Here is a 15,672-nt window from a genome sequence, read left to right as displayed (position 1 = left end):
AAACATAGTTTGGACTGGTATTTTAAAGAGCTAATTTCAGCGTGTGAAAATGTTGCTGCTTGACCCATTCTGAATTTCAAGCAGTTAAGCAGTGCCATGCTGAAGTCAGTGCTGGTTACAGCTTAGCCCTTGGAATATCCTCCATCAAAGCCTTGTGACTTTCTTTCTTCTCAGTGTGCATTGAACTGAGCTTTCAGGTGTTTGTGCCTAGCAGCCACAAGTGCGGTTTCTTTTCCTTTGCCAGATCTTCCCAAGATTTCAAAGAGGGGAAGACCCCTAGAGAAAGGGGGCATGAAAGCATGCAGGCCTCAGATGACTATAAACCAGATCTGATCCCAGAAGGGTAAGTGGTTGGTAGGACTCACACACAGTATCTATTCACTTCATAATTCTTCATGTCTTGCTCTCTTCCCAATGTAACTGAGACCACAGAATGGCTCCTCTGGTTTGCACCCAGGAGTGAGGACTTTAAAACAGCACATTACAGCAGGCAATGCCACCCGTACTGATGGGAAAAGCCAGCTGGATGAGATAGATTCACACAGTGTGTGAAGTCCAAGAGACAGTTTCTGCACTGACAGCATGTGACATAGGTCCTTTGGCATCAGAATGGTTCCCTTGGTACTTCAGTGGCAGGCAGTAGCTTCTGCTGCCCAGAGACCTCAGCAAGTACTATCCAAATATTTACGAATGCTGCAAAATCATGTGTGAGTGTGTCCTGAGGTGTTAGAAGCATCTGTCAGTCCAAGGAATTCTGACATGAGTGCTTTCTCCTGTGCCTAATGTTTTCCTTCTGTGACAATCTCAGATGAAAGGCTTTAGCTGCAATCCTGCAAGCTAGAGTGGGATTTGTACGCATGATTCCCATCAGATCTGGTACTGGGGCAGTTTGGAATAGCTGTGGCCAAACAGTGTCTCCTGCTCCCTGCTTGATGGCTCCTGTCTAGGGAATGGATGTCTACCCACCCTAGCATGTTTTTTGTCCACTGCCTTAAGCACAGATCTTTATTTTAGGTTTTCAGACTCAAACAACCATATTGAGAGGGGACAAGAACATTCTGACCATGATGTCCACCCAGAGCCTCCCAGGTCAAAGGAACATGCTGAACTTGAACCCAGCATGTCTAGGTAAGGAATCAGATAATTACCCCCCTGCCTTTTCCTGTAGGATGAGGGTTAATTCCTTGCATGTCTCCCCCTACATACATATGCAGATAAAATACTCTCCGAGGCTCCCCTTTTGTGCCTGATTCTAGTGCTGCTTCTACTGAGTGAACCTTTTACCATGGTTTTATATGAAAGCCTGGGAGAAAACATCCTCATTAGCTGGAGGCATCAAACACTGTCCAGCTGGACTGCCAGGAGTTGCTGCCTAGACCTTAAATTTGGAAGCAGAGACTGCCTCTAGAGACATATTCCAATAAGCAACCTAATCTGGCATGGGGTAATACCTCCATGTTAACACTGGGTCTCATTTCCGAACTTACCCAGTTAGCGTCAGGTCTCAGGCTGTACCCTGGTCACCCTGGCACAGGACCATTTTCCTTCCCACTGACCTGTGACTCCACTGGGTTTGCAGTGGCTGTCTTGGTGCCTTCAGCCTGCCTTGTGCAAAACAGTGCAGAGCTAAATGTCCAAATGGAAGGACTTTGTGGACTGATTTCTTTGCTTTTGTCCATACTTTTCCTCCTAAATCTGAAAAGTTGAGGCTCTTGGTTAAATTGGTCTTCTCTCACACGTGTTTCAGTGAGCAACCCATTTTGAAATCAGCTTGTAAACCAGACTGCTCTTCTCCCCCAGGTCCATGCCATGCTCCAAGGACAACACTAGTGGGAGCACGGACATTAACAAGGAGATATTGCCCTGTGTGCAGAGTGAAGAAGTCAATTCAAGATGGTAAGACAAATAATGGGCTTGCTTTTTCTGATGAGAGAACGTGGGGAATTTACTGCAGGTGGTTCTGGAGAAGGGACTGAGGATGCTGTGTTTGGGGTTAGGAGTCACCAAGCTGGGCTTTCTTCATGAGTGCATGGAGATACATAGTGCATGTTGGGACAGCGGAGTGTGTGGTTAGTGAGGACTGTGGAGGAGGAAGCTCAGGAAGGGGTTCTGGGAAAAGCAGCAGGGAGGGAGCAATGCTGTCAGTGTCCTGTCCTCCTGGGTTCTTCTGACAAATGGAGCTATCCTGGATGTACCACAAATACTCCAAATTGTAGTTCTTCATTATGCAGGGAGGCAGAAGGAGCTGTTCCCAGTCCCTGGGGATGTGAGTGGAAGTTAGACTGCTGAAGAAAAAAGTTAGAGAGAAAACTTCCCCTTTCTCTCCAGTACCCCCAAGCAAAATGACCAAGAAGGATAAAACTCCATGTGTTTCCCACTCCATGCCTCCCCCTGTCCACGGACTTCCTTTGGATAAGCTCTTAAGCTTGCCAAGTTACTGAGAAAAATGCAGAGTCCTGATCTGAGAGTCTTAGTGCTTCCAGGTGCAGCGACTTTGGGTCAGACTTACCAAGGGAGCAGTCAGGAGTGCTTCTGCAGCATCACTCCACTGCAGAACTTGGGAGTTATCTCTCACTCTTTTCAGTAAATTGATTTTGAGTCTGAGCTCCTGGACAAACACATCTTCTTTAGGCACTTAGAACATCCCAACCTGAATGGGAGTCTATAACTCAGTGAACATTAGTATTTTGCCAGAAGAATTTAAGGTATCTACCTTTTGTTGCAAAGGAATGAAAATAAATTGATCTTGCTTTCACTTGGGTGACTGTACCAATCATTTTCTGGCTTACCCCCTTAGTGAACTTGCAGGGATCGAATTAATGCTGGTGAAGGGAAGCCCTCAACTAGTAGCAAGTAAAGTGTAAGGGTGCTTCCTATTTCATCAACCTTAATGTTTCTGGGTAGGAGCTTTGAAAGCATTTTGAGAATTAATTTCTTAGAATCTAATTAAATTCAGTTTTGATGCAGTAATCTAAGCCCATTTCAGATTTTCTACAGGGTATCAGTAGAAACATACAAAACCAGATAGAAAAAGTGAACAAACTTTTTCCTAGATTAATGTAGACAGGTGTCAATTCAGGATAGCTCTGCAGTGCGTTTAACTAGTGGATACACTTCTGAGATGGTACCCAAATGCAGCCAGCTCATGCTCTTAGCAATCTGAAATGTAATGTAGAGGTACTGGATAACCCGTAATGGTCATAACTAAATGACCAGAGTTAAAATGTCAAGTTTGGAAAGAATAAACAGGCAACTGATGCTCATCAGGAGATTTATTTTTCTTTCCTTTCGGCCTTAATTTTGAAGAGATCTGTATTTTCCCTCCAGTTTTTTTTTTCCCCACTTATCTTTGGATTATCTGACATATTCCCATGCAGGGATATTGTACTTTTCTTGAGGCAGGAGATTCACTAGGGCTAGCATCCACATCCTACAGTAATTGTATGTGCAGTAGCACTTCTGCAGACTATAATGGTCTTCTGTCTTGGCAGGTCCAGCTCTCTACCAAGAGAAAGCAGCATCACTGCTTCAGAGACCCAATGTGCAAATGAATCTGACCCATGCCGGGAAAGGTATGGAGCCAGGGGACCAGGCATGTCTTTACTGCTGTCTTGCACATGTTGTGTTCTCCCTGTTGCCCTGTTCAAAGGCATTACAAATGCTCATTTCTTGGCTAGTGAATTCCGAAACTGACATAATCATGATATTACTGCATTTACTCACCACAGTGGACAGGTTTAGACACAAGTGCTAAAGCTGCTAACAGGCTTTTTCCACCCTGACCAGGATCACTTCAGCTTATGAAGAACAAACCCACCCCACCACAGATAGTCACCATGAGAGCCCAGGAGACTGGAGACACAATGAGCCTAACCCAGTGGCAGCCAGGTACAGTGGGACTATTCCTTTGTTTCTCCCATCAATGGCTCTCAAATCCTCATCCTTTGCCATTCCTTCTTGATACAAACCTGGCTGAAGTCCTGAACCTATGTAAATTTGCCCAGTGTACACTAATCAAGTGATACTAACAAAAGGAATATTAGGTTTAGGATTCCACCCACATATGGTTGTTTGTATTTCATTTCAGTTATCAGATTAACTTAGATGACTGCTGAATCTTGCAGTATTGCATTGTGCTGGCAATTCAGCTCGTCTAGGTGAGGGGAAGTAGTACAGACCTCTGCCATTTCCCCTGACCTTAAGAATCTATTAACAGCATGGTGTCGCAGGTTTTCCTTATTGCCAGTAGAAAGAGGCATGATCCAGCCTCAGCAAATTCTGAACCTTGTGTGAGCTGGTCATTAGCAAATACAGTCACTGGCTTTATGGTCAAATTGGCTCTAATTCTTTAGCAGGTCTAACTTCAGCTCAAAAGAGAGTGCTCTCTGTGCATATGAGACCCAGCATCCCAAGCCACTGTACTGCCAGGTACAGGACCACCAGCCTTATAGCACCAGCGTGTCAGCACCCAGTCACAGGATCCCATCCTATGTAGACAGCCAAGTATTCAGCACCAGAAGGTAAGGGTTTGGGGAGGAGATGCAGGGATGGGGAAAGCTCCTGGCACAGAAATATTTGACAGAAACTCTGGTCCAGGTTGTACAATCACTGCATCAAGAAGCAAGAACAGGATTTTGTTCCCAGAGGGAGCAACAGTATTGCCAGGTCTCGCAACACATGGAACAAGATCATTTTTGGACTTGAAGGGCTGAGGAAGGGATTCAGGAGATCTAAGTTGATAATTGCTCTGTAACACTGGAGAACTCTTGGCAGGTTGTATTCAGACCACCTATTCGGTGCCTGGAAACCTGACAGATGTGTAGAGACCACATCTGCTTCTCCTCTGTGACTGCAGAGATGATGATTCAGGAGCAGTCTATTTTTTATTTCTCATGACTCTCGATGACATAAGAGACAAGCTGTACACTTATAACTACTATTTTTATATATATCTATATTAATGTGATCCAAATGTAGCCTTCACCTCTTCTAGCATTTTTCAGAAAGTTGGCCTCACAAAGCCCCCATTTGCTTTTGGAGGCATTTGCAGACTAGGACTAGAAAAAATGGAACAGACCTCTATTGTACTTCATAGCATGTTATCAACCCCCCGGCACTGTGTGATGCTGACATGTCTCCCTGCAGCACAAGAAACTTGCGCTTCATTCCTGCCCTTGGGTTTATATCATCGACCAAATGCATGTCTTGCCCAGAGCAGGGTTTTTCTCATCTTATGGTGAGCTTAGCCTGTCCCTCTTTCTCTCTTTAATGCAGCATTGATTTGCAGTGTTTTTCAGCATTGTTTAACATTAAGTTATACAGTTGCCTGAAGCTTTAATCAGGATCAAAGTGCTGATATACAATATAAACATAAACTGTGCCCCAGGGCACTTGCAAGAGAAGAATGACCATAAGCTATAAGCTTATTTTCTCTATTCAAAGAGCCTGAGCTCTGCCCACAGGTTAAAGCCATTCCGATAATGAGTTCTGTCTTGGAAAAGTGAAAATGTGCAGGTCTGACACCCAGATGGGCCAGCTGGTCAGCAGTTCATACATGCAGATGGTGCAGTGGTGGTTTTGGTGAGTGCTAGGGAAGGAAACAATATTGAAGATATATCCATTTATGAACTGCTTCAGCTTTACTCTCAAGTGTTAGATTTTGAGTCTGCTTTCCTAGTCTCAGAGCTTTGTATGCATGCTGCAGCTGCAGAACCAGCACAGGTGAAACAGGCAGAGCAAAGGGAGAATGCGTCATGATAGTGACTGCTGAGACAAAATATTAGCCAATGTGGGGACTCCAGTGACTCCTGGTACATGTAATCAGGGCTTTGTGCTTCCTTCCCAGACCTACCCCAGATTACGAAGGGAGAGTTTATGATGGGAGGAGCAGCCCTAGGAACAGCAGATATGACAGCGCTAGTGCCAGGGGGCACTGTGAATTTAATCCCACAGCCGGACGGTAAGAAGTCAAAGGGAATCCAGACTTGTTAACCCAAAGAACACCCCACTGCTGCATTTATTCAATATCTGGTGTCCTGACCCACTTCTTACTAGTTCCCTGGATCTAATCATGTGCAGTGAGGTGCTGTTTGCATGGATGGCTGTGTTGTGTGGGTGATTTTGATGCTAAGCAGGGAGACATTTAGCCAAGGTTCTCACCACTTGTGAGAATCCCTCACGTGCTCAAGTTCAGTGCTTGAGATTGTATCACTTCCTTTCATAGCCACGACTCCCTTCCCAGAGATACCATCATGTCCATTTCCCAGAGAAGCCACAGGGTGCCGTTCTACATGGACAGCTTAAACTGTAACAGCACCAGGTAAATGGGTAGTCTTGATGGTTGTGAGGGAAACCTCCATGAAACTATTGTGGAAGAGAAGCTAGGAAGCAAAGCCAAGAGCTGAAAGAGAGATGAATGCTTTCTGGGGAGTGGATGTGTGATCTAGAGGCACAGAACTACTCAGCTACTGAGCACAGGGTCTGCGATACATTCATCTCTGGTCTCTGGAGCTTTTTCACCATTTGGGGTGCCAGAACAGAGCGAGAGGAGAATGAAGGGCTGGTTCCTGGCTACCCTCCCTTGACCAGAAATCAGCCTTTGCAGAGGCTACAGAAAAAAAGAGATGTCAAGAGAGAGGATCACACTCTCCAGAATATCAATAATTAAATGACTGAACTGGTCCCAGAAGAAGGCTGTTGGAAGGGATAGGAGGTATCCAATATGGAATACCATTACCCTGGGCTTTCTTCAGTCCTTCATGGCTGTGTCAGTCCATCCATATGCAGTCTGACACTGTATGGAGGCACCAGCATAGGTCTGAGTGTTGGATCTGTAAAGGGGAGTATGTTGTGGGTGTGAACAGGATAGCCTAGGACTGGCTCCAGGCAAGATGAGCTTCATCCCTGCAAGGCAAACTTAACAGGTCTCATTGCTGAGTGGATAGGCAGGGCTGTTTTCCGAAGACATTTTAGTAGCCATAGTTTTGCTGCCTTGTCCCTTCTGCAGCTTTTGAAATTATTAAGTTGGGGATAGTTATGCTGGAGACAGTTATATTGGACTTTGGCCAATATGTCCTCATGTCCTCCTCTCCTGCAATATGTTGTGTGCCATTTCTCTCCATAGCTGCTCCTATTCAGGCTACATGATTCGCTTAACGTCTGTACTTATTTGAAGATCTTGTTTGGTCTTTTCTCCCATGGGCCTATAAATGATACTTTTTCCAAATCACTTCTCCAGAGAAGTAGTACTGTTACGTGGCAGATGTAAAAAGAGAAAGGAGCCTTTTTGGTCTGTGATAAAGGTGAATTAATCTGTATGGTTAAGGGCCTTAATATTGCACCCTCCTAACAGCAGTGGTAGGTCTTTTCTTGGCTGCCGGCTTGGATCATGTCATGACCCATGTTTCCAGTGCCCATAGACTTTTCTCTCTCTCGCCAGGCTTCTGTCAAGTTCAAGTGAGAGGATCTGCAGTCCGATTGCCACCTTATCGCACAACAGCCTAGCAGCCTCTGGGTACCAGCCTGATTCCAGCACTGCCGGGTAAAGAGCAATGGGTGGTCATGATCCTTCCACGGCAATACAGGTTTTGCATGCAGCCATCCTGTTTGGTGACAAGCCAGGCTTTGCTGCTTGGCATCTGGGCCACAGGACATTTCTCAGCCACTTCTGGCTAAGAGAACAGACATTGCCATCATGGCCAGAGCCACCCAAAAGGGAGAGATGGGCTGGGTCCTTTTCTCCAGCTGCCCTTTTTTTGAGACCAGGATGTAGCTCACTGTACGAGTTGTGTATTTTCTCTTTAGCGTGGCAAAATCATGAATCCTCCAAAACACATTACAGCTGGAAGGACACGATAGAGCTCCTTGTGCCATACACACTCATCACAGGTGTGGGGCTCTTGGAAGACTCTTTGCCTTGTTGTGAATCATGAGCAAGTGAGCAGTGTACAGCAAGTGTATCAGATTTCAGTGGGGCTGTCACAGGACCCTGATCTGTCATGTATTACAGGAGATAGTGTTCTGTCATGGTGCAGCTAACTCAGAGCTGTATTCTGGGATTTGTGGTTTCCACATGCTCCACCTCAGAGGTGAAAACTGCTGCACAGTTTTACACAATTTAGAGAGGGGTTTCAAAGTGGCGAGGGGTCAGCATAGGCTTTGATGGGCAATATTTGGGTCCTCCTGGCCTTGCTACAGCCTGCTTATCACAACACCTGTCTAAGTAGGAGACTCTCATCTGAAACACTTGACATGGGAAGTGTCTATGCTAGGTTAAAAAAAAAGCTTTTCTTTTCTTTCCTTAGCTGTGACATGGCTTAGTTTGCTCATATAAGAAGAGAGGATTAATCATAGCTTATAGGCAGCAACGAAAATGCACCATGGAGAAAAAGCCTGATTAGTTCATTTCATGGCTCTGGGAAGACAGCCGGTGGGCACAGTGTCTCCCCTCGATTTGTGACAGACCTGTAGACAGACAGACAGACAGATGGGGGCATGTAATTTTGAAATCAGAATTTTAAAGAGGGAGAACTGTACAAGAAAGGTCAGCTCTGTAAGCAGAAACATCCCAAAGCAAACCAGTAGCAATTTATAATGGATGAGAATGCTGGAGATATTCCAGTGACAAAACAGTCACTGTAAGTAGTGCTGTGCCAGTAGGGTTTTAATGTTAATGGGCAGAACCACAAGCTCTCTAAATACTTATTGTGTGCATAATCCTGACATGATGTGAAAAAGACTTATCCTTGCAAAACAGGGGATAACTGGATGAAAGAGTTATATTATCCATCCCATTCTTTTTAATTAACTTGACTTGTTTTGGTGGGTTAATTAGAGGGGTGTATTAGGTGTTATTTAGCAAGAATGCTTGATATTCGGTATTTGTACAAGAACAACAGCATCTCACTCTCCGCCTTTTCATGCACGTGTTCCGTGTCCAACTGCACACATGTGGTCCCTTGAACTGTCTCTCATTAGCTCCACTCCTTTCTAATGCAAATGCTTCTCATTCTGTTGTTCCTAGAAAAGGGGTCCTCTTTGTGAAGGAGTATGTGAACAGCAGCGAGTTATCAGCCTCCCCACGCTATGGCAGGTATGAGGAGTGTCCAGAGACAGTCATGTGTCTACATACATGTGCAAAGCAACAGCATATGGCTTTGCCAGCTAACACACACCAAGCAAGTTCCCGAGCTGGAACAGTTAGCACTGTGTCAGCATGCCATTGTGCCAGAGCTAATTAGCCCTGGAGGGATTATTACATTGGGTGGGCAGAGAGTTTTGCTAAGACAGCAGCGCTGCTTTGGGGACCCAGACGGATATCTCTGCAGTCCACTGGGCTGTCTAGTCCATTTGTGGTGACAGGAGGACCTCTGTCCCACAGCTTCTAGTGGAGGGGTAAACTCCTCCTCTAAGTGAGTTGGCCTCTAAGGTAGGTGACGGGATGAAAACACTACATTGCAGTTTTTTAGGCTGCATATTTGGCACTGTCGGGCTTCACTGTGCTATTTGTACACATAAACAAGTGATTGGAACTGGTGAGAAAAATGTGGAGGTTGCGGGTTCTCACTCAGAAAAAGTTATTTATAAGTTAGAAGAAGTTAAAAGATGCCATTTTCAAGCTTAAATCTTCAGTCTTTTGTATTCTGCCCAAAGGTAACTGAGCAAAACTACTCCAGATTGACACCAATGTGACTGAGAGCAGAATTTGGCCCTATGTACATTGTGCTTACATTGATGTGGCAGCCTGTTAACACTCGGTTTGATGCCTCCCTGCTGGCATTTACCCTCCCTCAGTGCTGTGTTGGCATTACTGTGGTAGCTGATTACAGACTCCATAAATCTCTAGCCTTTCGTATAGGTCGGCAAAGCAGATGTCAGCAACCAAAGATAAGCATATTGCTGCAGTGTCCAAAAAACACAGGCAAACAGAAGCCAGAGAGGGAACACTCATCAAGGCGAGACTAAGGACATGTTCCCTGATTTTTCCTGCATAATAGTTCAGAATTTGCGAGTTTAGTAAGCAGTGAAAATAGCTGCTATTTATAGGGTCCATATGTAAACATCAGGACCCCAGTGAAGCCAGAGAAGTTTTACTGATGAGTGTATTGGAGGCAGGATTTCACAGGTTGCCTGTCCAGCAGCCAGCACAGGATTTTGCCAATCTCATCTAGCAGCCAGTGGAAAATATGTTGGTCCCTGTAGTCTGGGTCACAACCTGTGCGTGTCCCAACTCCAGACGTGCTGGACAGCATGCTGTGCATCCATGGAGAGCACAGCCAAGGCAGTCATGGCTCTCACTGACAGGGAACCCTTGCTCCCCCTCCTCCTCTCCTGCTCCCCCTCTTTTTATCCCTGCTCACAGCCCACCCGGTCTTGCCTTTTCTGTCGTTTTAATGAGACAACCTGGCTCACAGAGGAGTTTGATGGCTAGCAAGGAGTAAGGAGGTGGGAGCACATGGTTGGAAACATACTGGAGGAGGGAGAGAGCAAGAGGGAGCAGTATCTTTCCCTTTGTTTTGGCAAGGTTGTTAGGTCTTCTCAGCCCCCTCCTGAGCTGCATTTGCCAGACCCTCACATGGGACTAACAGCATCAGCTTTGTGACACCCCCTGTTCTTCCTGGCACAGAAGCTGACAGGGTGGAAGAGCCTGCAGGGCAGAGCTGCTGTGCGCCTGTGCCACCTCCCTTGGCCTCAGGCTTGAGAGGGCCCCATTTCAGGGTGCGTGCCCCTCTTTACCAGCCACACTGCCCACATCCTGCCTCTCCCCATGGGGACAGCAGCAGTCAGACACTTTTTTCAGTGCTGTGAAGTTAGGTGCTGGGGCTGCCAGCTCTTTGCTGTCTCTGCTTGCCCTTGGAGGTGCCTACTCCTTGCAAACCTTATCTGTGAGGCTGAGCCCAGAGTTGGCTCTGGGTCTCTCTGACCTGAGGCACAGTGATTGTGATGTGGGGCAGGGAGCAGGATACTGCCACCCCTATGGAGAACCTGCAGCATGAATACAGCAAAGATGGAGATACAGCGGCTGACAGCCCCACTTTGTCTGTCAGCATGGCCCTGTTTATTAGGGAAGTGCCTTTTCAGAGCTGGTTAGGAAGGACCAATGTTCTCCAAGGAACAGGCAGCTTGGACATTGCAGTTAGGACTTTAGGTTAGTGATTGATGATTCCATCTGAGATGCTTTTCCCATGTATCACTGTCAGCTGCTGATATTTCCTTTTGTCTCCAGTGGCAGCCTTGTGGATTTGACTGATTTGGAGAGAGCAACCTACAGCCACCACAGCTACCTGTCCAGTGCTCCCCTGCAGAGGTAAGACAGTTTGGGGCTGCCTTGGGTGTTTCAGCAAACTGTTAAACAGAAATTACTTTAAGGTTTTGCTTTTTTAGAATAAAGGTATGTGTTTGGTGAAATAACAGCATGAAGTGTAAATGATCTTTGGAAAATACAGTGACATTGTCTTTAAGATCTGTACTGCCCTGCTGTTGTGGTCTCTGCATCCCTGGGATAACACATGTCCCTCTGTACTGTCACTTGACACAGTCAGACATGTGCAGAAGCAGGTAGGCCATGGAGAGTGGTGCTGGTGGTAGGTCAGAAACCTCTGGTACCAGTGCTGGGACTGGAATCAGCTTGTGTAACAGAGGAATTCATTCTTCTATTCCTTCACAGGTCCAGTGAACCTGTTTGCAGTTACTGCAGCCGTGAGATACAAGACTGCCCTAAGATCATAATAGAGCATCTGAACATCTGCTGCCACGAATACTGTTTCAGGGTAAAAAACACCAGCTTAGCTACTGACTGCTGTCTGTGTGCTGCTGTGAAATGGAGTGGTGGGAGGAGGAATCTTGGTGCACATTCTGTCCTTAGACTTTCAGAGTAATGTATATATAGTGTGTGCCAAATGCTTGCATCTGCATTGGCACACAAAAAAAAAAAAAGAAGTCATGCAGTCACAGGTGTTGGTTGTGTCCCTGAAAGTTTTTCAGCTCCTCAAATAAATGCATATTAGAACCAGGAGAATTCTTTATTGTCATCTGAAAGAATAGCAGCACCCTCTTTCCTCATGCCCCTGCCCTTGTGGCAGGCTTGCTGCTTTGTGGCCCTTGTGCCCAGTGCATGTCTTGCTGAATCTCTCAAACTTTGCAGAGGTTACAAATCAAGTCTGTGGAAATGATGAGTGTGGGAGGAGGAAGCCTGCAGTGTCATTTTTCTGTTGTAGAAAAGTTTAGCTTCAAAGGTCACTGCTTTGACATCCTTGCACCTTTATAAAATGAATCAGAGACTGTTTCTCTGCCCCCTCCATACTGTCATTACTGTATGATGCTTTGGTTACTGTCCAACCACCTTGTTTTCCCTTTGGCAGTGTGGAATTTGCCACAAAGCAATGGGAGATCTTCTGGATAAAATATTCATCCACCGGGACATTGTCCACTGTGACAAGTGCTATGAGAAACTCTTCTAGGTGAGTGCCCCTTTACAGTGTCAGCTTAAATGGCTGGATGAGAGAGCTCATGGAGTTTACTGAATGAAGAGCATTTAACCCTCACATTTACTGAGTGGCCCATACAGGGATTTTCCTGTGGCTTTTTAGTGGGAAGCAATGACCCTTGTTGCAGAATTAGCTAGAAACATGCCAGAGCTGGTCCCAGGGGTCTCGGTTAGAGCCAGAATCTCTGGCCATAATGTGATAAACAGGGTGTGTTAGCTTCACATAGGGGAGACAAGCAGAGGGCTGGCTTGAGTGATGAGAGAAATGTCCCTTAGACGTTGAGAGTCCTCTCTGAAGGTAATTAAAGAGTTCCTCCTTGCGTCCTGGGCTAACCTGCCGCAGGGGGTTGGGTGCTGTTTGCAGCTGTAACATTCCTCCAGCAATGAGGCAGCATGTCAGTGGCACGTGCAGTTACTGCTTTATGTAAAGCTCCTTTGAGATGAAAACCACTGGGAACACTAAAGAGTTGTGTGCTCTGTCAACAAATCAGCAAGGAAGTAGGTTGGATATGGTTTTGTTTTGTCTGATTATCTGGATGGGGCAGGAGTCACCACAGTGGCAACCAGAAACCCTGCTACCGCACCGAGATTATAAAAAGAGGCCTCCTTTCCTCCCTCTGCCTCATGATAGAGAGAAGGAGGGAAAGGGGCACCTGCCTCACTGCGTACACGGCTGCTTTGTTTGCCTCTTAATGCAATGTGACTGGCTAGCCTTTTCCGTTTCATTCCTGCATGTTCATCTGCTCCACTGACCTCTGTAATGCAGCGTTTTGTGTGGTACCCAGCTCCTGTGTTCACCTTCTCTTTATTTGTTTGCAGGATTTTGCAAAGCTGGAGAAGGCAGCCAGTGGAAAGTCCTCAGCAGCACGTATCAGAATATATCTAGCAGTTCCTGACTGGCTAAGATAGCAGAATTCCTGCCCTCCGCTTTCCTCAAGTTATTTTCCCTCTCACTGCTTCATCACAATGAATGAGTTTAACATCCCCTAGTTCACGCTGTCAGCTGCATACAAGACAAGTGTCAATGTTAACAAGATAAGGCAGTGTTATCTACAAAGATAAGTGGGCTGATTTTCCAAAGGTGCTGAGCCCCTCCACCTGTCTTTAACTTCATTAAGATTCCAGAGTACTCCCTGTGTTGGAAGTCAGGCAGAGCTCCTTAGGCCTATCTAAGCTAATTGCGAGAACCCTTTTCTGATTTTTTTTTTTTCTCTTTCATTTCTGCAATCAGGCTGCAGCTTAGTGCGTGTGAGCTGGCACAAAGCAAGCAGATACGAGAAGTGTTAAACACTAAATTTGGATTCTTGGGAGGGTTTGAATTTAGTTCTTAGCAAAAGCCTATTTCTGCTTCTCTCACCCCCAAATTCTGCCTAGAAATAGCTTCTGCCTGATTTCCATTTGCTCTTCATGGGCTTTCAGGAGCACTTGCAGACTCACTTTACTCTAATTGTGTGTCAGCTTTAATTTCCCTTTCCTGCCTACTCCCTAGTGGATTGCTGCAGCAGCATCTGTGTCTGCTGTCTGTTTGGGAAGATAACACTCTCTTTCACCTAGTAGTTTAACTTGGCCTCTGATGGTAGGTGTCTCATGGCCGTACAAAATGTGCCAGAGAATAGGTATCTCAATTGCCTCTCCTGACAAGGAGCACTGCTTGACTGAAATCTGAATTTCCCCCCACCTTGCCAAGGCTTGCTGTAATGCCTCTTTTATTGCTGTAAATTATTTACATCACAAATGCTCACTCACAAAATTGAACTTCTAGCAGATGCTGTACTTACTACAAGTCAGAATTGCATAATTTTAGCCCTTAATTCAGATGCTGAGAGGTTGAGAAAGCTGAATACCAAAACCTGAAAGTCAGCCTCTACGCCTTAAAAGTACAGGTCTGAGTGTGTCCAAAGAGTTACTGTTTTCTCTTTGAAAGCATTAGGAATGTCTGCAAAGCACCCAAGTCAGTTCTGTAGTAGCTTCTACTTGGAAATAGGTGATGGCAAAAGCTCTAATGCAGACTATTGTTAGCTAGATAATTCTTTATACGCTTAGTGATGGAAGCTGGCATGAATGCAAAAGCTTAGCAAGTTAGTGTTTTACAGCACAAGTGCTACTTAGCTTTTTTTAGGCCACTGTACCAGTTATTTAACTGAACTATAGGCATGACCTCAGAAGCAGCTCCATGAGGGGAACTCCGGTTGAAAGCAGTAACAGCTCTGCTACTGGCAAGCTTCAGGTTGAGACCTAAAAGCCGCATCTGCAACAGGGGAGGGGGCAGCTCCATTCTGAGCGTGCGTGGTACAACCAAGGGACCAATGAGCCCTTGAAAACCCAGTAGTCACAAAGGTGTAATTTTCAAAAATGGCCCCTGATTTTGGCTGCCTACATTTCGAAGTTATCAAGATGTTAAAGAGACGTTACTTTCTGCACAGAAGAGAGTCACAAAGCATCTCATTGCTCATTTCTGAAAGCCATGGCCAGCGGTTCCTTACTGGTACCTGTACCAGTGGTGGGGAATGACTGGTACAGCAGCCGTTACACATCTCATTATGCCATGGTCAAAGAGGGATTGTTTAAAATACTGAAACAGATGGGCCTGTAACTACAGATGCATTTTGAGAAGGTGATCTGCAGAAATAACATATTCACCAATTCCAGAGTTCCTGACGGGTACGTGGCCTTACGGGGAACAGGATTTGTCCATCGTATGTTCTGCACCATCTCTCCTCAGCATTGCCTTTCCCTGTAGCAATTGTTTCACCTCAGTATACACCTCTAATAAACAGTCTTAGCTCATGTGCAGCTTCCTCACCTGCGTCAGCGTATAACACGCTCCCGTTGTCTGCCCTTTGATCGGATGGTCTCTGTCATTTTTTTGCTTCTCAGTGGCCTATGGTTATGACTTGTCAGTAGAGTCACTGAATGCTTTGTTGGAGGATGTGGCAATGAGAGGGAGAAAAAATGGTACCAACGAGAAAGGGTATTCTCAAAGGAGGGGGTGGGTTCAGCAAACTGGCTCGGCAAATATGCGCTCTGATATTCTCCATGCGATTTAAATCTGGTTGCTCTAAAAACCTGCTGTTATCTGGGGAAAAGGGAGCCTTGATCCACAGCACACCATCCTAAGTGTGCTAGTGAGCCCTAATCTGAAAAATCACCCCTGTGTCCAGACAGGAGGCTGGAGTTCTGTTCTGGGA

The 15,672-nt window shown here is 45.8% G+C and overlaps 1 protein-coding gene across 1 annotated transcript in view; it reads left to right on the top strand.

Moving 5' to 3' along the window:
* The window catches only part of ZNF185 (zinc finger protein 185 with LIM domain), a 51,344-nt gene extending 36,083 nt beyond the window's left edge, over positions 1 to 15,261 (top strand). The window contains exons 20-33 of the mRNA XM_049828100.1: positions 245 to 343; positions 1,015 to 1,128; positions 1,801 to 1,896; positions 3,492 to 3,572; positions 3,787 to 3,888; positions 4,353 to 4,520; positions 5,846 to 5,959; positions 6,224 to 6,319; positions 7,439 to 7,540; positions 9,023 to 9,091; positions 11,225 to 11,305; positions 11,666 to 11,768; positions 12,360 to 12,458; positions 13,304 to 15,261. Coding sequence (XP_049684057.1) covers positions 245 to 343; positions 1,015 to 1,128; positions 1,801 to 1,896; positions 3,492 to 3,572; positions 3,787 to 3,888; positions 4,353 to 4,520; positions 5,846 to 5,959; positions 6,224 to 6,319; positions 7,439 to 7,540; positions 9,023 to 9,091; positions 11,225 to 11,305; positions 11,666 to 11,768; positions 12,360 to 12,458 — 1,324 coding nt within the window. The 3' untranslated portion in view covers positions 13,304 to 15,261. The remainder of the gene's footprint in view (positions 1 to 244; positions 344 to 1,014; positions 1,129 to 1,800; positions 1,897 to 3,491; positions 3,573 to 3,786; positions 3,889 to 4,352; positions 4,521 to 5,845; positions 5,960 to 6,223; positions 6,320 to 7,438; positions 7,541 to 9,022; positions 9,092 to 11,224; positions 11,306 to 11,665; positions 11,769 to 12,359; positions 12,459 to 13,303) is intronic.
* The last annotated feature ends 411 nt before the right edge of the window (positions 15,262 to 15,672 follow it).

Source organism: Accipiter gentilis, chromosome 24 (assembly GCF_929443795.1).
Source record: "Accipiter gentilis chromosome 24, bAccGen1.1, whole genome shotgun sequence".
In the NCBI taxonomy this organism is placed as follows: domain Eukaryota; kingdom Metazoa; phylum Chordata; class Aves; order Accipitriformes; family Accipitridae; genus Astur; species Astur gentilis.
This window is presented reverse-complemented; position numbering and strand designations above follow the sequence as displayed.